General features: G+C 41.2%; 1 protein-coding gene and 1 long non-coding RNA gene across 12 annotated transcripts in view; both read left to right on the top strand.

Annotated features, from left to right (window-relative positions):
* NCOA2 (nuclear receptor coactivator 2) overlaps positions 1-21,577 on the top strand; it is a 307,971-nt gene extending 286,394 nt beyond the window's left edge. For 4 of the 11 annotated variants that reach the window (XM_032296306.1, XM_032296307.1, XM_032296309.1 and 1 more), the window contains 8 exons: positions 136-301; positions 2,907-3,185; positions 3,367-3,444; positions 4,823-5,057; positions 7,607-7,784; positions 8,387-8,585; positions 12,100-12,189; positions 17,728-21,577. In XM_032296306.1, the coding sequence (XP_032152197.1) occupies positions 136-301; positions 2,907-3,185; positions 3,367-3,444; positions 4,823-5,057; positions 7,607-7,784; positions 8,387-8,585; positions 12,100-12,189; positions 17,728-17,739 (1,237 nt within the window). In that variant the 3' untranslated portion in view covers positions 17,740-21,577. The remainder of the gene's footprint in view (positions 1-135; positions 302-2,906; positions 3,186-3,366; positions 3,445-4,822; positions 5,058-7,606; positions 7,785-8,386; positions 8,586-12,099; positions 12,190-17,727) is intronic. The other 7 variants (XM_032296310.1, XM_032296302.1, XM_032296301.1 and 4 more) reach the window with 4 other exon arrangements.
* Positions 310-1,997, top strand: LOC116563609. The gene is made up of 2 exons (XR_004274481.1): positions 310-856; positions 920-1,997. It is a non-coding gene; the product is annotated as an uncharacterized LOC116563609 (long non-coding RNA).
* Positions 21,578-23,103: the final 1,526 nt, after the last annotated feature.

Raw genomic sequence — 23,103 nt, 5'->3', positions numbered from 1 at the left:
GTGTTGGGTTGGTACAGTAGTTTGTTGCAAAGACCCTGGAAGTCAATTGATACTTTCACCTTTGAGATAAAAAAAAATTGTTCTCTAATCAACTAGCTTTTCCATTGGCCCAAGGTGACATTTCTCTCTTTACAGGCAGCCGTTCGGCAGTTCTCCAGATGACTTGCTGTGTCCACATCCTGCAGCTGAGTCTCCGAATGATGAGGGAGCTCTCCTGGACCAGCTCTATCTAGCCTTGCGGAATTTTGATGGCCTGGAGGAGATTGATAGAGCCTTGGGAATACCAGAACTGGTCAGCCAGGTATGCACAGAAGGGTAGCACATGGGGGCCAAGCGCTCTCATGGGTGCAAAGGTGTCTATTGTCTGTTTACGGTCTGCTTTTTAGAGTATACTGGTTTTTACCTCATAACAGGCCGGGCTTGTTTCTTCCTTGCCTTTCCTTGCAACCCTCACATGAACTTTGACCTGAGAATGGAGAACACTGAGAATGAGCTTTGCATATAGTTCAGGTTAGCAGAAAGACACAAACCCAAGACCAGCTCACCTGGTGTCCGCCCTTGCTGATAGGGAGGGACACACAAGATACAGAGAAACCACAGAACACTTCCCCATGGAAGTCGGTATGAGTGTCTGTAGTCATGACCACTGTATTCATTTTGCATCTGTGGGCTGGTGATAGGAAGCTGTTTGTGCTAAAAGAATACTTTCCACATAAGTTAACAGAAGTCATTTTACAGGTAGCTGCAGCTTTTTCATCATTTTTACCTTTAAAAATGTTGGGCTATCCTGAAAATGGAAGAGAGCAAAAGAAAAAGGAAAAGAAAATGGTGGGCTAAATCTTTAAATTATGGTTTAGTTCACCATGATTTTGGGGATATTTAAGCAAAATGGGAATATTAAAAAGTTAACTAATCTTAGTGAGCTTATTTAGCCTTCTTCTAGGTAATTAGTTGGTTACTATAAAAAAGTAAGTCCCTGCTTTGAGAGTACCTGACAGCAGTGGTAGAATAAATAACCTAACATAGTGCCTTGAAAGAACAGAACACTATCTGAACCTGGCTGCACAGCTACCTTTGTGTGAAGCAGTGCAGCCTGGCTCACTGTGTGAAGAGTAACCCAGAAGAACCATCGTGTTCTCGTTACTGTTTACCTCTTTACTTAGCATGAATCATCTTTTATTCTTACTGCCAAAAAGTATCTGCCAGAGTCCCGTCCACTTCCTGGCCATATGATGTGTCATCATCTTTCTGAGAGAAAGGTGATGCAGAGTCATTGGAGACTTCTCTGAAACATTAAAATTAGTCTTCTTATAATTCCCACAGTTGAGCAGACACAGGTAGGAGTTAGGACTTACCAATTCATATTGAAAACAGCAGAATGGAAAGAAATGACTTAAGGTTACGTGATATAACCTGAAATAAACTAAGAAAGGGAAATGGAGTTTAAATATTTCCTGTGTGACTGGTTTGCTTTGTCTTCAGTGATAGGTAGAATTAAGCATTCAATACTATTTTATCCTTGAGTCTGTCTAACTGACATTTAAAAATGTCATCCGTGGAGCTGCCGAGTGACTTGTAACATTATCAAAACAGGTGTCACGTCATTTAATATTTTTAGTCTGTTTTTTACTCACTTCTGTTACTTCTATTTTGTGTCATCAAATCCGCTATCATTATAATATTGTCATGAAACTGAATTTTAGAAATATGATTATTAGGTAGAGTTGAGGGAAGTATAGAGTACACATTATTCATATTCATGTTAAAGTGCTGAGATTGTTTTGTGTGTGTAGTTAGAGCAGTAATTCAGCAGTGAATGATGTCCTTTGCTTAGGCTCCCCTTGTTTAGAATTACCACGGGGAGGGCAGTGGGCCCCTGGCTCTCACAGGCTGGCCATTGGGTTGTGCTGATCAGAGCTCAGGGCTCCAGGTGGCTCCAGCACTACATGGATAGACTGTTTTCAAGAAGGCTTAGGACAACACTGGGCTAAAGAAAACATGAGAGATTTTATTTGTTGCTAGAGTCTTTCCTTCCTTTATACCATTAGGTTTGTAGCAATTACTCCTAGAAGTAGAAGGAAGAGGAGAATCAGCCAAGTCCACCTTTCCCCTCAGCACATAGACATTCAGGGCGATTCTGAGGTCTTCCAGACCCCGGGGAAGTTGCGGGTTTGTTCACCTGCCCCATTCTGACCCAGATAGATAGGCTAGCCCTAAGAAGTCAGGAGAGACAGACACATAAACCATGTCTAGTAGGTGGTGAGAGGATGATGGCAAAATGTGGGGCATGTAGGGAATCCTGACAGCCACAGAAAATGGTAAAGTAGATAATAGGCAGCACATCACATTGGTGAGGAGCTCAGCTCCCAAATCACAAGCTGAATTGGACCCCACCATGTACTGGCTGGACAGGGCTTGTTGCAATTCACTTCATGTCCTTAAATCTCATTTTTTTAGCCACAAAATCAGGATAATGATGGTCACACCACTGATCCCAGCTAGGTACTGAAGAGGTTATCTAATTAAAATTAACCCTATGGGTAGGAATAATCAAAAAACTTAACACTTCCAGGGGATATTTACATCTGAAAGGCCAGGCCAATCTGATCGGTGGAGCAGGTAGGGTGCATTCTGTAGTCCTGGCTCATTTCTCCCGTTTTCTTGGAAGAAGTACTGCTGGGAGTCCAGTTTGACCCCTGCTCTGTCCTAGTGTAGCCGAAACTATGGGCAGAGGCATTTTCTAGAAAGAAAAATGGAGTCAAGCTAAAGGTACCTTTGTGTAGTAAGTATAATATTATAAAGTATAAAAAGCTTCAAATGTATGACAGCGAGAGAAAACAGGCTCATACTAACTGCTTTTTTTATGGTTTAATTTATTTGTTTGTTATTTGGGGCTTCCTCTCCAGAGCCAAGCAGTAGATCCAGAACAGTTCTCAAGTCAGGATTCCAACATCATGCTGGAGCAGAAGGGCCCTGTTTTCCCCCAGCAGTATGCATCTCAGGCACAGATGGCCCAGGGTAGCTATTCTCCCATGCAAGATCCAAACTTTCACACCATGGGACAGCGGCCCAGTTACGCCACACTCCGTATGCAGCCCAGACCCGGCCTCAGGCCCACGGGCCTAGTGCAGAACCAGCCAAATCAACTGAGACTTCAACTTCAGCATCGCCTCCAAGCACAGCAGGTCTGTTCTTTGATGGCACCTGGGAAGTCGGGGTGCTGGGTGGAGGACGTGAGGAAGAGATGGCGCAGCTGTCCAATAACATGCAGATAGTAGGTTGAGGAGGGCAGTTACTTGGAAAGGTGATTTAAAGTAAAATGTATTCTGTTTTTAAAATGTATTTATCCTGTTTGTATGTATTTAGAATCGCCAGCCACTTATGAATCAAATCAGCAATGTTTCCAATGTGAACTTGACTCTGAGACCTGGAGTACCAACACAGGTAAGGCAGCACGCCACCCATCAGCTTTCGTTAGTATTCAAAGTATCCCCGCAGCTACTTTTGTCATTTCCACCTCTCTGAAGAAAGGCAACGTAGTAGACGTGGATCCAGATCAGCACACTGGCCCTGTACCATCACCCAGTTACCTGTCTGGTATGTTACATTTTTCCCTTTGAATCACTGCCATTTTTATTGCCAGGTACAGTCAATTTTTGTTATTTTAAGGAGTTCAAACACTGAATTAGAGAACGCTAACCCCTAGGAGAAATACACGGTTGGGTTCCTGCAAGTTTCTGGTCACAACATTGTCATCATCCAGTCAACACATAAGCTTGTTTTATGTGCGTTTCTTTTAAAGAAGTCACTGTAATTCAGGCCTGAATGGCACTTAACCTAGCATACCTACTTTCTGCAGAAGGCACCTCACCAGCCCCTGCACTTAGGGACACTAGAGAGCACTGCAGCAGCATGTCTGGGAACCAGTTGAAGCAGCAAAATCACCAACAGGAGAAGCAAAAAATCCAAAAATCTTGGAACCAAATAGACCACAAAGAGGACACTTGTTTACAGTATGAGAGCTGAAACCAGAAGGCAAAGTGTTGCCTTGTTCAGCCTCAGCTGGAAGTAATGCACATTGGGTATCTGAAATGTTATGCCACTGTGCTCACGCCTACAAATGACCGTTTGACAGAAGCATGAGTATTGATTTGAGGGTTACAAATAAATTTTGCTGAATAGGCAACTTCATGAATATGGAACTCACAAATGAGGATCTGCTATATCTTAGGACCCGTGAGCAGCCTCACCCCCCTCACTGACAGCAAGCACCAGGATCGCTTCCCTTCATCCATCCCGCCTTCCCTCCCTCCCTACCCTCCACCTCCACCTCAGCCTCCGTGCATTCCTGTCAGGCTCTCTCCTTCTCTCCTCCTTTCCTCCTGCCTCTTTTCAGCCTTTTCTGAAGTACACCACGTCACCTTTTGTCCCAGTGATTATATTTCTCTTTAGAATTGAATGTTCCTTGAATGAGACTAAACTGCCATCCTCCAGGTTTATATCACAGTCTTCTTATAGAAAGGACTGTGTTCTTTTGAGATCCTTTAGTTAATTTTGTCCTTACAAAATGAGTTAACTGATATTAGCATCAAACTTAACCCTGCTAAGTCATAGCAAAGCTTCAGAATAATATCTTTAGAATTCAGAAGCTCACATTCTCAATCAGCAGTTGTTCAACTCTGAGTTAATCCTTTTATGTCATTTTTTTCCAGATAATTTTACAGATGATAGTACTGTTCGCTAGCCTATCTATAATATTCACTTTGTTTTTAATGTGTTTCTGCCCCCAACATTTTCTTCCACGTATCACCCCTGACCTCAGGCACCTATTAATGCACAGATGCTGGCCCAGAGACAGAGGGAAATCCTGAACCAGCATCTTCGACAGAGACAAATGCATCAGCAACAGCAAGTTCAGCAACGAACTTTGATGATGAGAGGACAAGGGTTGAATATGACACCAAGCATGGTGGCTCCTAGTGGGATGCCGGCAACTATGAGCAACCCCCGGATTCCCCAGGCAAATGCACAGCAGTTTCCATTTCCTCCAAACTACGGTACTGGACTTACATCCCCACCACCTTTCACCAGTCCTTTCTCCCCAGTGTCCCCCAGTCCTGGGTCACAGCTCCTCTCTCACAGCTCTTTGCATGGCTCCCAGATGAATCTGGCTAACCAGGGAATGATAGGAAACCTGGGAGGACAGTTGGGGCCTGTGAGGAGTCCCCAAGTCCAGCACAGTACCTTCCAGGCTCTCAGTTCAGGTACCTCCTTTTCTCTGAGTGCAGGTCTTACTTTAAGAATGACCGAAGTAAGTGTGTATGCGTAGACCGTGTCTGTCTATCTTGTGTGCGAGCGTGTGTGGATCTGTTTATGTCAGTGTCTAAAAGTGCATATGTATTTATATATTTGAAAGCCTCTGAGTCTGACTCAAACAAATCAATAGATACAAAATGTAAAAAGATCTCTATAAATATTTAAATATTAGGCCGGGCACGGTGGCTCACGCCTGTAATCCCAGCACTTTGGGAGGCCGGGGCGGGTGGATCACGAGGTCAAGAGACTGAGACCATCCTGGTCAACATGGTGAAACCCCGTCTCTACTAAAACTACAAAAAATTAGCTGGGCATGGTGGCACGTGCCTGTAGTCCCAGCTACTCAGGAGGCTGAGGCAGAAGAATTGCTTGAACCCAGGAGGCGGAGGTTGTGATGAGCTGAGATCGCGCCATTGCACTCCAGCCTGGTAACAAGAGTGAAACTCCGTCTCCAAAAAAATAAATAAATAAATAAATAAATAGGCCGGGCGTGGTGGCTCATGCCTGTAATCCCAGCACTTTGGGAGGCCGGGGCGGGTGGATCACGAGGTCAAGAGATCGAGACCATCCTGGTCAACATGGTGAAACCCCGTCTCTACTAAAACTACAAAAAATTAGCTGGGCATGGTGGAGTGTGCCTGTAGTCCCAGCTACCCAGGAGGCTGAGGCAGGAGAATTGCCTGAACCCAGGAGGCAGAGGTTGCGGTGAGCCGAGATCGCGCCATTGTACTCCATCCAGCCTGGGTAATAAGAGCGAAACTCCGTCTCAACAAATAAATAAATAAATATTTAAATATTATAGTCACTCTGTGACTTTTGAAAAATAGAGACTTTACAGATGATACCAGATTTTTAATGAATAGATAATTCTTGAGAAGTACTGTATAAAAACCACAATGGGAGACCTCTTAGTTCTCTTCATATTGATTTGTTATTTAATGTCAGTCTTAAGAGATACCGAGTATGTAATGTCATGAACATTAATATTTGTGTGCATGTCATGTTCAGTTAATGGTTGAATTATTGATAAGTGCCTACATTTTTAATGTTAATAATCAAAATGACTTTCCCTACCCTTTGCCAGTTATCTATAAATCACTATGGAAGTCTGTTGCCGAAATCCAAGTCTCTTGTTTCTTTAAAGAACAGAAAGATAATGTGCAGTTCTTTCCTGTATGATCTTAAGCCTTTCTTTTGTAGCTAATTTAAATATTAATTAAATATGCATTTACAAGTCTTCTATGCAAAAATGTACTTAATGTCATTCTCAAAATACTCTAAGAAGTTGCCTTCTTTGTTTCCCAGCTCCTTTCTCTATTCCCTTCTTGATGATTTAGAAAAGTCTACTAAAAGTTCTCTTTCCTTTTAAATTGTTTGCCCTGAAACTGAACAAGAAGCATACATTGAACTTTTTTCTTATTCTTGCTAATTGTGAATAGCCCTGAAGTACCGCAGAGCTCTTTATAAAGACAAAACAAGCTAACCATGAGCAGAGTTACTTATTTTTAAAGATGGATTCATCTCATCATGGAATGACTTCAGCTCATTCAGTGACAAATTACTCAGATGTGTTGACTTTTGACATATAGCGGAACTTTAATCCAATTTAATTTAAACAATCTGGCCAGGCGCAATGGCTCACGCCTGTTATACCAGCACTTTGGGAGGCCAAGAATCTCTTGAACTCAGGAGTTCAGGACCAGCCTGAGCAACATAGTGAGACCTTGTCTCTACTAAAAATTTTAAAAGTTAGCTGGGCACGGTCATGCATGCCTGTAGTCCCAGCTACTCAGGAGGCTGAGGTGGGAGGATCCTTAGAGCCCAGGAGGTCAAGGCTGCAGTGAACTAGGATCATGCCACTGCACTCCAGCCTGGGCACCAGAGCAAAGACCCTATGTCAAAATAATAATAATAAACTTAATTTAAACAATAATTGCAGTGATAGTTTTGATCAAAGAGAAATATATATTTGATCCATTCTTGGTTTGGAAAGGAATTTGAAGAAAGAATAGCATTTTTTCTTTCAAACTCTAGGTATGATGGTCGGTGGTTCCTAGGCACCTTCTAACTACTAAGGGGAATCAAAGTATGGAGGTTTTTTTCTCCATATTTTATCTAAGCTTGCAAACTTTCTTAAATGTATGTAATTAATCAGTATGTAATCAGGTATTTGAAAGTAATTTTTTATGCATAATTAATTTGAAATGTTCTATTTCCCCCCAGTCTCTGCAATAAAACTTAACAGTCTCTTTTGGATTTCTGGTTTTGTTTTGTTTTTTTTTTTTTTAAGGAATAAGTCAGCAACCTGATCCAGGCTTTACTGGGGCTACAACTCCCCAGAGCCCACTTATGTCACCCCGAATGGCACATACACAGAGTCCGTTGATGCAGCAGTCTCAGGCCAACCCAGCCTATCAGGCCCCCTCCGACATGAATGGATGGGCACAGGGGAACATGGGCGGAAACAGGTAACACCATGTTTCTGTGTGTTGTTGAGATAAATGATCACCAGTAAAACCTTCTATAGCCTACATGTCTCCTTCCTTTTTTATTTTTTCCCCAAGTCTTTGCTCACAGAAGCAATATCAAGCAAACCTCTAAATAAGCCAGTTTACTTTTCCTAGAGCAGGAGTCACTAGAATTTACAAAAGCTTAGAAAGAACATCCTTTGGAGGAACAGAAACATCTCTAAGAAGGTTCCGCCAACCAATTTATGATAGAAATTGCTGTGGAAAGGGTGACCTAGAAGCCATCCTTTATCACCACATTTGATAAAAACAAACATGAGGTCCTCGGATGCAGGCATGGAAGTGAGGGATGTCCTTCAGCTGTCACAGTGGCGGTATGAAAAGAAGAAGGATTTGCTTGCCCCCACCGCTTCATTGAGTGCCTGTTCCCCTGCTGTCTCAGGCCTCAGCAAGCCCACCACCTGCTGGCCATCTCAGCCTGGGATCATGCAGTTCAGATTTATTCACTCAAAGTAAATGCCTGAGAAACAAGTGCTCTGAACTGCCTGCCTCTGGATAGCAGCAAGCTGTAATATTCATTCAATCTTTCCATTGTGTTCCAGCATGTTTTCCCAGCAGTCCCCACCACACTTTGGGCAGCAAGCAAACACCAGCATGTACAGTAACAATATGAACATCAATGTGTCCATGGCGACCAACACAGGTGGCATGAGCAGCATGAACCAGATGACAGGACAGATCAGCATGACCTCAGTGACCTCCGTGCCTACATCGGGGCTGTCCTCCATGGGTCCCGAGCAGGTGAGCGCCCAAAGGAGCAGTAGCCCAGTGGCTTCAGATCATGGCTTTTTGTCTGCTTCTGCATCTTTCCATGTATCTTTCCATGTACCTTTCCATGTAAATCTATCCATGGAAATGTATCTTTCCATGTACCTAACCTTAGCCACCAACTCCCACATTTATTTTTTATTTTTTTATTTTATTTTATTTATTTTTTTTTTTTGAGACAGAGTTTCACTCTTGTTACCCAGGCTGGAGTGCAATGGCGCGATCTCGGCTCACCGCAACCTTCACCTCCTGGGTTCAGGCAATTCTCCTGCCTCAACCTCCTGAGTAGCTGAGATTACAGGCACGCGCCACCATGCCCAGCTAATGTTTTGTATTTTTAGTAGAGACGGGGTTTCACCATGTTGACCAGGATGGTCTCGATCTCTTGACCTCGTGATCCACCCGCCTTGGCCTCCCAAAGTGCTGGGATTACAGGCTTGAGCCACCGCGCCCGGCCTTCCACATTTATTTTGAAGAGTGTTTTTCACCTTACTTTCACCTGTGTTAGTGACAATGATACAAATCCTTGTTGATGATTAAATTAACAGAAAGGTTTCCTGACTGCTGGAGAAGCTTTTAAAATATTTTTCTTTTAAAGACAGACTCTTGCTCTGTCGCTAGGTGCCAGGCTAGAGTGCAGTGGCATGATCTCGGCTCACTGCATCCTCTGCCTCCCAGGTTCAAGCAATTCTCCTGCCTCAGCCTCCCAAGTAGCTGGGACTACAGGCATGCACCACCACAACCAGCTAATTTTCGTATTTTAGTAGAGATGGGGTTTCACCATGTTGGCCAGGATGGTCTCAATCTCTTGACCTTGTGATCTGCCCACCTCAGCCTCCCAAAGTGCTGGTATAACAGGTGTGAGCCACTGAGCCCGGCCTAAAATATTTCTTAACTTTCTCATCATTGACATTTTTCTCTTGTTTGAGGGATTCACCAGTATCTAAAATGAATCTCTAAAAATGAAGTGATGAGTGTACTTTTAAAATAGCTTTATTTGAGCTGGGCATGGTGGCTTACGCCTTTAATCCCAGCACTTTGGGAAGCTGAGGTGGGTGGATCACCTGAGGTTGGGAGTTGGAGACCAGCCTGACCAACATGGAGTAACCTTATCTCTACTAAAAATACAAAATTAGCCGGGCATGGTGGCACACGCCTGTAATGCCAGCTACTCAGGAGGCTGAGGCAGGAGAATTGCTTGAACCCAGGAGGCGGAGGTTGCAGTGAGCCGAGATTGTGCCATTGTGCTTCAGCCTGGGCAAGAAGAACAAAACTTCGCCTCGGAAAAAAAAAAAAAAAAACACCTTTATAAGGGGGTTATCATTTTGGGTGTTCTTGTTTTTTGAGACAGAGTCTTACCACCCAGGCTGGAGTGCAGTGGCACTGTCTTGGCTCACTGCAACCTCTGTCTCCCGGCTCAAGCAGTCCTCCTACCTCAGCCTCCTGAGTAGCTTGGATTATAGGCATGCACCACTCTGCCTGGCTAAGGATTATAGTTCAATAATGGATTTATTTCTAAGTGTAAAACCAGATGAAAAGCAAAGGCTAACCTACCTTCCATCCAGTTAATTTGAAAGGATCCTTCATTTATGCAAAGAAACATACAATAATCTAAAAACTATTCTTTTTAATCTTTGGAACGTGAATGCAATAATTTTTTTAAATAATTGTTTGGTGTTGAAGAACATCAAAATGATTGTGCTGTTCCTAAGTGCAACCAGCTTCACTAGATGGCAGAGACTCCGAGCATTTGAGATAGCAGTAGCCAGCCTGAAATTCAGAAATGTGTTGCTGATTCAGAGCTCAAAGTAGAGGTTAATAATTGTACCATGGTATTTACAGAAGACTTCATTTTAAAAGGCCCAGAATGCTGACCATTCTACCACTGATCTCAATAGTTCACATAAGTGAAAAATGTGGCAAAGACCCTAACTCTTATTTCATATATGGAGAAAGTGCTGCATGGAAAGTGTAAATAACGTATCACTAAATCACTGACAGCACTGTGAATTTCTGTTAGAACAAAACTGTGAGAATGGTGAAAGACGAAGGGTTTGAGTAGATCTATTTAATTCCGATGTTAGTGGACCACAATTTTTGTGAAAATTTAAGAAATATAACAGAGTTTCGATGTTTTATTCTTTAAAATGACTAATAAAAATGTGAGGTGGTACAGGAGAAAATTTAAAGCCCTTTGCACTTTAAGAAGACTGTGCGCTTATAGTAATAATTTGTACTTCTGTTATTGAATTGATGGTGGCTAAATGCTTATTTGGATAAATTAAGCAGATATAAATTAAAGAAATATAGACTTTAGCCTGGCATGTTGGCTCGTACCTGTAATCCCAGCTACTCAGAAGGCTGAAGTAGGAAGATGGCTTGAGGCCAGGAATTCAAGACCAGCCTGACAACATAGTGAGACTCTGTCTCTAAAAAAAAAAAAGAAAAAAATTAATTAGCTAGTCATGGTAGCAGGTGCCTATAGTTCCAGCTACTTGGGAAATTGAGGTTGGAGGATCTATTGAGCCCAAGAGTTTGAGGCTGCAGTGAGCTGAGAATGTACCACTGCATTCCAGCCTGGGCAACAGAGCAAGACCCTATCTCTTAAAATATATATGTGTGTGTGTATAGAGAGAGATATATACGTTTATCTCTTCAATGGAGAAATGTAGGGTTGATGTTAAATTTCCTGCGAAAATGGGCTACTAGTGACTCCTGATTTGCTTGCTGAGGAAAGCATACAAAGTAAGGGCTGCTGAGGTTGTCTAGTGTAACACAATCCTGTCCCATCTGCTCAGCAATAAATTGACGCATTTTTATTTGATTTTTATTGAATTTTTAGCAATCCAGATTGTTTTGAAACTTCTGCATGATTTTAAACTGTTTGAATCCTGTGGTGAATTTGGAAGCCCCAAGACAGAACTGCAGTATATCTTCCTACAAAAATCATTATTCTATTAGCATTTGTACATTTACTTTCTAATGTGTAAAAGAAATGTACAAATGCAAATGAATATTTCATTTGGTCAGAGTAAATTCACAAAATCCAGCACTGGTTTGGGTATTTACACTTGCTCTTGATAATTAATAACTTACCTAAGTAGCAAAGATATCAGGAGCCTCTCAGATGACTTCAAAGTCCAAAATGTGAGTCATTGGTCTAATTTGAACTAGCCAAGAAAGCATTCTGGTTATGGCACGAAAATGGCTCTATTATTATGGCAACTGAATTTGATTTCTGTACAGCATTCAGATGAAGGTTAATTCTGAAGGCAGCTAGTATTTGATAAGTATTTTCACGTTCCTCTTGACTCCGCAAAATACATACATGGGAGAGCAGGTGTAAGGATGAGGCCATTGTTCTGCAGCTCCTTTTCCCCATTTTTACAACCCTAAAAACACAGAGGAAGGGCACAGCCGCATGTTTTCCAGTGCACTCTTGGACGTCCTGCTCCACATAGCCACTGTGCTGTCTTCTTGTCCTCAGGTTAATGATCCTGCTCTAAGGGGAGGCAACCTGTTCCCAAACCAGCTGCCTGGAATGGATATGATTAAGCAGGAGGGAGACACAACACGGGTAAGAGAGAACAGTGGAATACATGAATATGGGAATAAAGCAAACATGAATATTTTATAGAACAAAGCTGGCATAGATACATTGTCAACCAGTAGATTAAAGATAGTTACAAAATATTTTGTAGTTTCATTTGGCATGCAGTGCTTTTGTGTGAATGATTCTTTTTATTTATTTTTTTTTTGTCAAGCCCTCCCTAACCTCAAATGATTATTTCTTTAAGCTCAATTTAACTCAGCTGATGGTAGCATATGAATTAAGAACATTAATTTTGTTTTTTAATATCTTTATCTTTTTCCTGTAATCTCCATAGCCAACAGAAGAACAATAATTTTGCCCTGGAATGATACTATGATAGCAAAGCAAGAAATAAAGTGGCAAAAAATTAGTTGTGTTAGGGCAGACTTTTATTTTTGCTTTTTCTGAATCATAAGTCTAGATTTTTGGGAGGATAAAGAGGAATTAACTTATACTGCTCACTCCCTTAAGTCTTCCTAAGGGTTTTTATGTATTTCATTATGTTGAGGAACAATCTAGTTATTTGTATTTGCTTATTACACCTTAAACACTTGCTTTTTTTTTTTTTTGAGACAATGTCTTGCTCTGTCGCCCAGGCTAGAGTGCAGTGGTGCAATCTCGGCTCACTCTAACCTCCGCCTCCTTGGTTCAAGCGATTCTCCCGCCTCAGCTTCTTGAGAAGCTGGGACTACAGCCACTTGCCACCACGCCTGGCTAATTTTTGTATTTTTAGTAGAGACAGAGTTTCACCATGTTGGCCAGGGTGGTCTCTAACTCCTGACTTCAGGTGATCCACCCGCTTCACCCTCCCAAAGTGCTGGGATTACAGGCGTGAACCACGGTGCCTGGCCTAGTAAACACTTGTTCCAAAGAGAATGATAGTACTATGTTCAGCCAATAAAACTGCAGCATAATTAATACTTAGACCTAATTGAAATATCGCTAGCAGCAGATTTCTTGCAGGGAGGGCTCTGAGCAGTTTGGCAGATAGGTAAATGGGCCTATGTGGGCCTTTAAGGTAAGGGATATCACCCTTCACAGTAGGTAGCTCTTTTTTTTAAAAAGTCCTATTCCATAAAACCTGTTGAGTAGAAGAAAATATGTGCAAACCATTTATCCACAAGGGACTATTATCTATAATATACAAGGAACTCAAACAACAGGAAAAAAAAAAACAAATAATCCCATTAAAAAGTGGGTAAAGGACACGAATAGACATTTTTCAAAAGAAGACATACAGATGGCCAGCAGATATATTAAAAATACTCAGCGTAATCATCAGAGAAATACATCTAACCCCAATCAGAATGGCTATTACTAAAAGCACAAAAAAATAACAGATGTTGGCAAGATACAGAGAAAAGGGAACTTTCATACACTGTTAGTCAGAATGTAAACTAGTACAGCCAGAATGGAGATTTCTCAAAAAACTAAAAACAGAATTATCATTTGATCCAGGAGTCACATTGTTGGGTTTCTACCCAAAGGAAGAAAAGTTAATATGTCACAGGGATACCTGCATTCTAGTGTTCATTGCAGTGCTATTCACAGCAGCAAAGATGTAGAATCAACCTACATGTCCATCAATGGATAAAGAAAATGTGGTACATATACACAGGGGAATACCATTTAGCCATGAAAAAAATGAAATCATGTCATTTGCAGCAACTTGGATGGAACTGGAGGTCATTATCTTAACTGAGATACGGCAGGCACAAGAAGACAAATATGAATTGCTTGTTATCACTTACATGTGAGAGCTAGAAAATTTGTTGACATGGAAGTAGAGAGTGGAAAAGTAGATGAGAGAGACTGATAAGGATGACTGTGAGGGCAGGAGAGGAGGAAGAGAAGCGGGTGAGAAGTTACAGACATACAGTTAGAAGGAAGAAATGTAATGTTAGCAGAGTAGCATGACTACAGTTAAAAATGTATTGCGTTTGGGTGATGGACACCCTAAAACCCTGAGTTGATCATTCACTGCACATTATGAAACAAAATTTCACATGTACCTCCACAAATCTATACAAATAAAAATAAAATAAAATAATCCTCTCCTGGCTGGGCTCAGTGGCTCACACTTACAATCCCAACACTTTGGGAGGCCAAAGTAGGTGGATCACCTGAGGTCAGGAGTTTGAGACTAGCCTGGCTAACACAGTGAAACTTCACCTCTACTGAAAATACAAAATTAGCTGGGTATAGTGACACACGCCTGTAGTCCCAGCAACTTGGGAGGCTAAGGCAGGAGAATCGTTTAAACCCAGGAGACATAAGTTGCAGCGAGCTGAGATCGTGCCATTGCACTCCAGCCTGGGCAACAAGAGCAAAACTATTTCTTAAAAAAAAAAAAAAAAAAAAGTCCTCTCCCAATAGAGACAATACAGGGTTGTTGTTTAGTTTCCTACCAAAAAAAAAAAAAAAAAAAAAAAAATACTAATAAGTGGATATTGGATGATTTGGTTAATACTAGAATTCAAGTTGAGGGCTCCAGATTTTAACTTTTTGTGTGAATATTCTCCATGCGGTTTCTCTTGTTTTTAAGAACCACAGTCCCAGGTGCAGAGGTGCTGGCTATGGGTGGGAGTCCTGTAGATGTTGTCTGTACATACCTAGAAGGGTGGGTGCCTTTCCTGGTGTCAGTTCTGGTCTCTCCTCCACTGAGTACAGGAAATGAGCGGCCACACAACTCAGTGGTGGCTTATGTGCAGAAGTTGAAATCAGGAATGCACTTCCCAGAAAAGGCATGATGGGGGTAGCATGCTTGTAGTTACAGCTACTCAGGTGGCTTGAGGCCAGGAGTTCTCGGCTGTAGTGAGCTATGACGACACCTGTGAACAGCCACTGCACTCCATCCTGGACGATATTGCGCCTCTCTGTTAGGTCTTGCCCAGGCCACTGACACCTCCTCGACTTCCCTGTTTTTTCGAGTCCCCCTCTTGAATCTGCCTCAATCACCTGCACTTTCTTCATGCTGATTGTTAAGGCCAGAGAACAGTCTGTCATAGATACTCTTGTTTCCTTTAGAGCACTTCCCAGAAGAACAGTGATGTTACTGATAATTGGGCTCCCACAGAGGGGCTGTATTAACCCAAAAGTACCAGGGAGCTTAGCATCTCAGTACATCATAGCTCTATGGGAGAAAAATGCATTTGGGAGGCCAGGCTCTTATCTCCCTCCCTGAATTCACCACAGTGAGATGAGACCTTCCTTCCTCCCCCTTCATCATGTGGCTGCATGCAGCCTAGGCCAGGGCTCCAGCAGAGCAGGGGCCCCGAGAAAGCCATTCTGTAGGGCAAGGCCCTCAAATACTGCATGGGCCCAGTCTGCCACCCCCTCTCTCCCAAGAGCCCCAGTAATTGACCTGCGTTGTGCTCTTTCTTTAGCTGCCATGTAACCTCCAAAAAGAAGAGATTTGCCTACTATAAAAGCAGAACACTGAGATGGTCCCATATTCTGCCTTTTTTAAAAAGTATAGAAACATCCAACATGTACTTAAGCATTTACTGCAAGCCTAGTCTCCACTAAAAGTTTTGTTTAGATTCCCTCATTTAAACCACACCACAACTGTCTGGTAGAGCCACTGTTGTGAGAGTTTAATGACTCCACCAAGGTCTCACAACACTGGGAAGTAAATCCAGGCCGGCTGACCCCGAATGTGTATTCTTAACCCCTGCACCCTCTTGCCACTTCCCCGAAGGGAACACTGGGGGCATGTGAGACTTTTCTAAGGGTTTTATGCAGGTAGCATTGGAGAAGGCCAAGAAGGGATAATTTCCTTCTTTGGTGCCACTCTCTTCTCAATTCAGATCTTGAAGGGACAAGAAAGATAATCATAAACACTGTGGAGAGACAGTAAATATCAGCCACATTTTTGGAAGCGTTCTCAGCTTCAGGCATTGGGATTCTTCATCTCAGGAGGGAGGAACCTCCCAGAGCAAGGGAAGGGAATGAACCTTATAGCCTCGAATTTACCAGGGACAGTGCCAGTGCATCAATATTTAAGGCCCCTCACCATTTTACAGGAGGAGACTGAATCTCAGAGGATGAGATAATTTACACAGGGCCACCCAGCTAGCCTGAACACTTAGAGAACTGGTGACCAAGACCTATCAAGGGGAAGAGAGTGCCCAGCCGGGGTGTCAGGGGTAGGTCTGCAGCCAGCCCACAGCACTGTGATGCAGGACTAGGGGTTCACCTTCACGTGCATCTCATGCCTGATGGGGGCCCACTAAACCCAAAATGGAAGGAGTAGCATTTAAGATCTCAGACATCAGTTTTCGGTAAATATAGGGTGTTCTCTCTTTTCAGCAAAGGCATCTTTCAGGTGAGGCATGGTGGGAGCAGCATGCTTATAGTTACAGCTACTCAGGTGGCTTGAGGCCAGGAGTTCTAGGCTGCAGTGAGCTATTCAGCAATTCTTGTGATAGCAGTGACCAAGAATGTCTTCTTGTGGATATATTCCAGCACCTAGCATATAATAGATGCTGAATTAATATTTGCTAAGTGAATGAAAACTTTTGGAAGGAAGATAGTCAATAGCCAAAGAAGATCATTGACAGATACATTTGTACCAGCCAAAGAAATGCCATATATCATGCTCACTATAACCTTTGGTATTCAAGTCACTCAACATCATCAACATATAGCATCAAAAACCAGCAAGAACACCCCAAGAGGCCCGGCACAGTGGCTCCCACCTATAATCCCAGCACTTTGAAAAGGCAGGACGGACACATCACCTGAGGTCAGGAGTTCAAGACCAGCCTGGCCAACATGGTGAAACCCCATCTCTACTAAAAATACAAAAATTAGCCAGATGCAGTAGGGGTACCTGTAGTCCCAGCTACTCAGGAGGCCAAAGCCGAAGAATTTCTTGCATCTGAGAGGCTGAGGTTGCAGTGAGCCAAGGTCGTGCCACTGTACTCCAGTCTGGGTAACAAAAGGATCTGCGTCTCCAAAAAAAAAAAAGAAAGAAAACCCCAGGAATCAAAACCCATCGTGATTTCATGATTTAGCTTGCCAGAGCCAAGAAGAACACACCCAAAGAACCTTGGAAGTATCTGGTTAGGGAAAATCAGAACCATTTTATTGTTCTGGATCAATTTGAGGAAGGATTAGGAAGCAGTGGCCCCTTCTGGATTGGATGCTGCCAAAAAGCAGCTGGGTGAATTGTTCAGTCATCTTTATTGAAGGTGGGAGAAATTAAACGTAGCTAGGATGTTGTTGGTAGGAGAGTGGTCATTAAGGAGAGATTCATCGACCTTTCGCAGACGATGGCCTACAAGAAATAGTAGGATCTGCTGGCCTCTTCCATGGCTCCTGGAAGCATTGTGTGGAGGGAGGAATGGCGCCCTCTGCCTGTTCACCTTCAGATCAAATGTATTCATCCAGATGTGGCCTCTGTGATTTACATAATTGAAAACAGTCAGGGATTTTGATGTTTTTGTGTTGGGCTTTATGATGGTTTCATCAGAACCTCAGAGATATTTCACAACTTTGTATCTGTCTGTTTTCCTACAGAAATATTGCTGACACTGACGGTAGCCAGTTGCTTCTTCAGCTGACCGGGCTCACTTGCTCAAAACACTTCCAGTCTGGAGAGCCGTGTCTATTTGTTTCGACCCAACTGACCTGCCAGCCAGTTCTGCCAGAGCAGACAGGCCTGGGCCCTGGCTCCCAGGGTGGCTTCCACTCGGGTGTGACAGGAGGAGCTGCCTCTTCTCTTGACAGTCTGAAGCTCGCATCCAGACAGTCGCTCAGTCTGTTCACTGCATTCACCTTAGTGCAACTTAGATCTCTCCTGCAAAGTAAATGTTGACAGGCAAATTTCATACCCATGTCAGATTGAATGTATTTAAATGTATGTATTTAAGGAGAACCATGCTCTTGTTCCGTTCCTGTTTGGTTCCAGACACTGGTTTCTTGCTTTGTTTTCCCTGGCTAATCAGTCTAGTGCAAAGTAAGATTTTATCTGGGGGAAAGAAAAGAATTTTTAAAAAATTAAATTAAAGGTGTTTTAAGCTAAAGCCTGCATTTGGGATGGAAGCAGGACAGACGCCGTGGACAGCGCTGTATGTACAGACACACCCAGTGAGTGAAGACCAAGAAAGTCACAGTTGTATCTGTAGAAAGCTCTAAAGACCGTGTTGGAAAGAGTCTCCAGTAATGGAACAGTTGAAAAGGAGCCTGTGAGAGGGCTGTTGACATTAACAAATATTTTTTCCTTTTTTTTTCTTTGTTAAAACCAACTAGTTCACCTGAATCATAAATCAAGAAGAAATCATTTTCGTTTCTAAATTAAGTTCCCTTTAGTTTGATCAGACAGCTTGAATCAGCGTCTCTTCTTCCCTGTCAGCCCGACTCTTCCCTTCCCCTCTCTCCCTATCCTCCCCACTTTCATTCATTTTTAAAAAAATAATATAAGCTACAGAAACCAGGTAACCCCTTTATTTCCTTAAATGTTTTGCCAGCCACTTACCAGTTGCTAAGTATTGAATTTTCGAAATAAAATACATTTACTGGCAAGCAGAAGAGCAAAGTTAAGACTTGATACCAATCAAGCTAAGGATACCTGCTTTGGAAGCATGTTTATTCTGTTCCCCAGCAACTCTGGCCTCCAAAACGGGAGAAAACGCCAGTGTGTTTAAATTGACAGCAGATATCACGACAGATTTGACCTCTGCCATGTGTTTTTTATTTTGTTTTTTAGCAGTGCTAAGCTGAAGTTTTGTAAGGTACATAAAATCCAATTTATATGTAAACAAGCAATAATTTAAGTTGAGAACTTACGTGTTTTAATTGTATAATTTTTGTGAGGTATACATATTGTGGAATTGACTCAAAAATGAGGTACTTCAGTATTAAATTAGATATCTTCATAGCAATGTCTCCTAAAGGTGTTTTGTAAAGGATATCAATGCCTTGATTAGACCTAATTTGTAGATTTAAGACTTTTTATTTTCTAAACCTTGTGATTCTGCTCATAAGTCATTTATCTAATCTATATGATATGCAGCCGCTGTAGGAACCAATTCTTGATTTTTATATGTTTATATTCTTTCTTAACGAACCTTAGAAAGACTACACATTACTAAGCAGGCCACTTTTATGGTTGTTTTTCTTGCCCACTCTGGTAGGGAAATAATCTTTTATTAATGGATGTCAGTTTCAGACAACTGCAATACCAAGAAACTGATGACCTTTTTTGAGCTATTTCTCCTTAACCCCTAATACCTTTCTTACCTAAATTTCAGAATGATACCTTTTTGATGTCTAAAAAGCAAAGCATTTTATAATATCTCATTAGCCAGGCTTTTTAGGAACAGAGAAGTTTTTCCTTGAAATTTGATTGTTCATTTGTGGCAGGGTGAAAATTGTACAAACTACCCCTATTTATATTTATATCTCTCTCTATATGTACAGATTATGGAAATATAGAAAGAGATATAGCCCAAAGATAGATGGTAAGTAGACAGTCTGAAAGTGTTGCTCCATACTAAAGAAACTTTCTGGAAATTTGCATTTCGATACTTTTTTCCACTTGAGAGGGATCTCAATACAGGGAGGTGGCCAAGGAACAACACTTCTCAGTGGCCACCAGTTCATATATCCCCTCAAAAGGCTCTACTTTTCTCCACCAAACCATTGGGTTGCCCAACTGTGATGGAAAAAAACGAGCAGATGTTGGCCCAGAACTCCAGGACCTCCCCGTGGGCCGAGGCTCACGTGGCATACAATTTAGTGTGACCAGTTTCAGTGTTTAGAAATATGTGAATTAGAATGACTTTTAACTTCACACAGCACAAAAGAGAAATGGAGTTTAAACTGGATTTGTTTTGTTTTGAGTTTCAAGTCCCTTTTCACTACAACACCGTCCAAAGCTATCTACGTATCTCTTCTTTTGTATCCATCTGCCGCTGTATTTTAATGTCGATTCTAACTTAGACAAATCTGCAACCTCATGATACTGGTAATTTATAATAATTCATGATCATTGCTGTTTTGAAGGAAAAGAGATGATAAATTCTCTTATGGTTTCGATCAGGTAATGGATTTTGTTTTACATCTAATTGGAAGAAGAAAAGTAAGTGAAGGATTCCTCTGATCATATTGATCACTATAGAAGCAAAAGCCAAATCAGTTCCCTTTATTATCAGTATTTCTCATGCTGTACACAATAAATTTGTTAGACTGAGTACTTGGTTTTTGTTTAATAGAACAAATAATCAGTGTTTCACTTATATTACTAAATGTGAAAAACATAATGTGAAAAGTATACATACATTAACTTGGTTGTAAAACTCATTTAAGTGTTCATGTAATGTGGTAAGTTTAAAAAGTGAAGTGAGCTGTTTTACTACAATGAATTTATTTGACTCAAAGATTAAAATGCCCCTCCCCCATGTGTATCTCTTATGGCCTGTAATAATTGAAAGCAATGTTTTTGCAGTTTATATAATGCAATTTTTAATCTGTGTTCAAAAATGGAGTTCATATGGGCTTAACACATGAAATGGGTGGCACAGATCCACTTGCAGAACCCAAAGATACACAATCAATTTTGAAATGCAACTTAAGCCATTAATTGTTGGTGTGAATTTAAAATTTTCTAGTGTTTGTATGGTAGTATGCTGCCTAAGAGCAAAGCATTCTCTGCACAAAAGAAAATTACTGTAGTGGCTTCGATTTTAATTAGAATTTTCTCCCTGGTGTTTCTTTATAGACTAAAACAAAATCTTTTAAGTTTCTTACTACAGGTAAAAGCTATGTGCAAGAACCTCAAAATGCTAAAATCTAGCATAATGCCTTAGATCTGTTTTTAAGTCTTGTATATTCCTACATAGCTGTCCGATGTATTATATTTGTATAGTGAATTGTGTACAATTTTTGAATAAGTGCATCATCACTTAACCTTTATGTTGTTGAATAGTGATGATGATACATTTCTTCAAACATTTAACTGTCATTTTTTTCTCCTTTGTCATTTGTGAGTTTTATTTGTACAGTTCCTCATGAAGTTGCATCTGAGATGTGTGTATATGAAAAGATTATACAAGGGTAAAATTAAGCAATATATTAACTATGGTTCTTCAGGAGAAAGCTTACAGTGTTTCAGGTTGTGATTTATTTTCAAAATGGAGTTGACTCTGAACATCACTTTGTTCACCTGCATTGATGTTTGTATTTCTAGTGTGAGCAGTTTATGCAAAGGTAGATATATTCAGAGAAATTTTAAATACATTTATGCAAGTTAATATTGCTTTGCTGATGCTATTTGCTTATTTGATGTTAAATAATGCTATTGTAAATAAAGAATTCTGTTGTTATTGCATCATTTAATAAATTTTAATGCCTTCGGGTTTTACATGGCTTTAGAGATTTTCATGTGTTTATATTGTATCTTTCATAATTCCATTTATTAAATTAAAAAGACCCTGTAGTTTAATAATTTCTTACATGGTAGTTGACACTATTCACAGCACCTTAACATTTAATTCTCCCAGTAACCCATTTTATAAATTTTTACATTTGAAGTAAGGATTATCTAATAACTTAATGGCAAATATAAGCCACATATAGTTCCATCTCTTCACCATACTATTCCACCTTCCATTCCCAAACCTCCAAAAACGTAAGAGTAATGTGGACTTCTGAGGCTCAGGAAGGTTATAGCACACATGAGAATATCCATAATGGGCCAGACGCAGTGGATCATAAGGTCAGGGGTTCGAGGCCAGCTTGGCCAACATGGTGAAACCCTGTCTCTGCTAAAAATACAAAAAATTAGGGTGCACCTGTAGTCCCAGCTGCTCAGGAGCCTGAGGCAGAATTGCTTCAACCCAGAAGGTGGAGATTGCAGTGAGCCGAGATCATGCCACTGCACTCCAGCCTGGGCGACAGAGTGAGACTGTCTCAAAAAGAAATAAAAAGCCATAATGGTTTAATAGTTGATAAACAGTGCAAGTACAGTAGCTGAAACCTAGATCATAAACTAGATGAAACACTAGGAAATGCAACCTGGAATTGTATTTCCAAAAGATCCCCAAAAAATGATTAGAAAAATCTATCAATGCTACTATTTTAACAGGTTAAAGGAAGAAAAAAAGCACATGATTAACTTAATGGGTGCTGGCAAATGTTGGCTCTTACTCATTAAAAAAATAAAGCTAGGAGAAGTAAATGTTATAAATGTTACGTTATCTGATGGCATTCCCAATGAGACAGCTTGATGCTGAACTAAAAGTATTGAAGTCAAAACAAGGAGGCCCACTACCAATACTAAGAAATAAAGTACTAATATGAGAATAGAAGAAAACATGTGCAATGATTTGATCATCTATAGGGAAAACCAAAGGAGTCAATTACCCTGCTTTTGGAATGAAAGAAAAGTTCTGTAAGATGGCTAGACTCTATAAAAATCGATGCCATCTATCCACACTAATATTGAAATTGTATCTTTAAAGTATCCCTATTCACAATAACAAAACAATATAATGCTTATTAAGTGGAATTACACCTAACAGGAAGTGTCACAGGCCTTTGTGAAGAAACCTAAAGATTAACCAAAAGACGTAGAAGACTTTAAAAAATGGAGACATCCTATGAACCCACAAAGACCCAAATACAAGACCATTCATTCTTTCCCCAAATTCATGACAATCCCTTCAAAAGAAGTAAAATGGATTTGCACCGGGCACAGTGGCTCACTCCTGTAATCCCAGTACTTTGGGAGGCTGAGGTGGGTGGATCACCTGAGGTCAGGAGTTCAAGATCAGCCTGACCAACATGGCGAAAACCCATCTCTACTAAAAATACAAAATTAGCTGGGTACGGTGGCACATGCCTGTAATCCCAGCTACTCGGGAGGCTGAGGCAGGAGAATCGCTTGAACCCAGG

Source organism: Sapajus apella, unplaced genomic scaffold (assembly GCF_009761245.1).
Source record: "Sapajus apella isolate SASKATOON/1434 unplaced genomic scaffold, GSC_monkey_1.0 scaffold35, whole genome shotgun sequence".
In the NCBI taxonomy this organism is placed as follows: domain Eukaryota; kingdom Metazoa; phylum Chordata; class Mammalia; order Primates; family Cebidae; genus Sapajus; species Sapajus apella.
The sequence above is the reverse complement of the archived record's forward strand: the minus strand, read 5'-3'. Positions and strand labels throughout refer to the sequence as shown.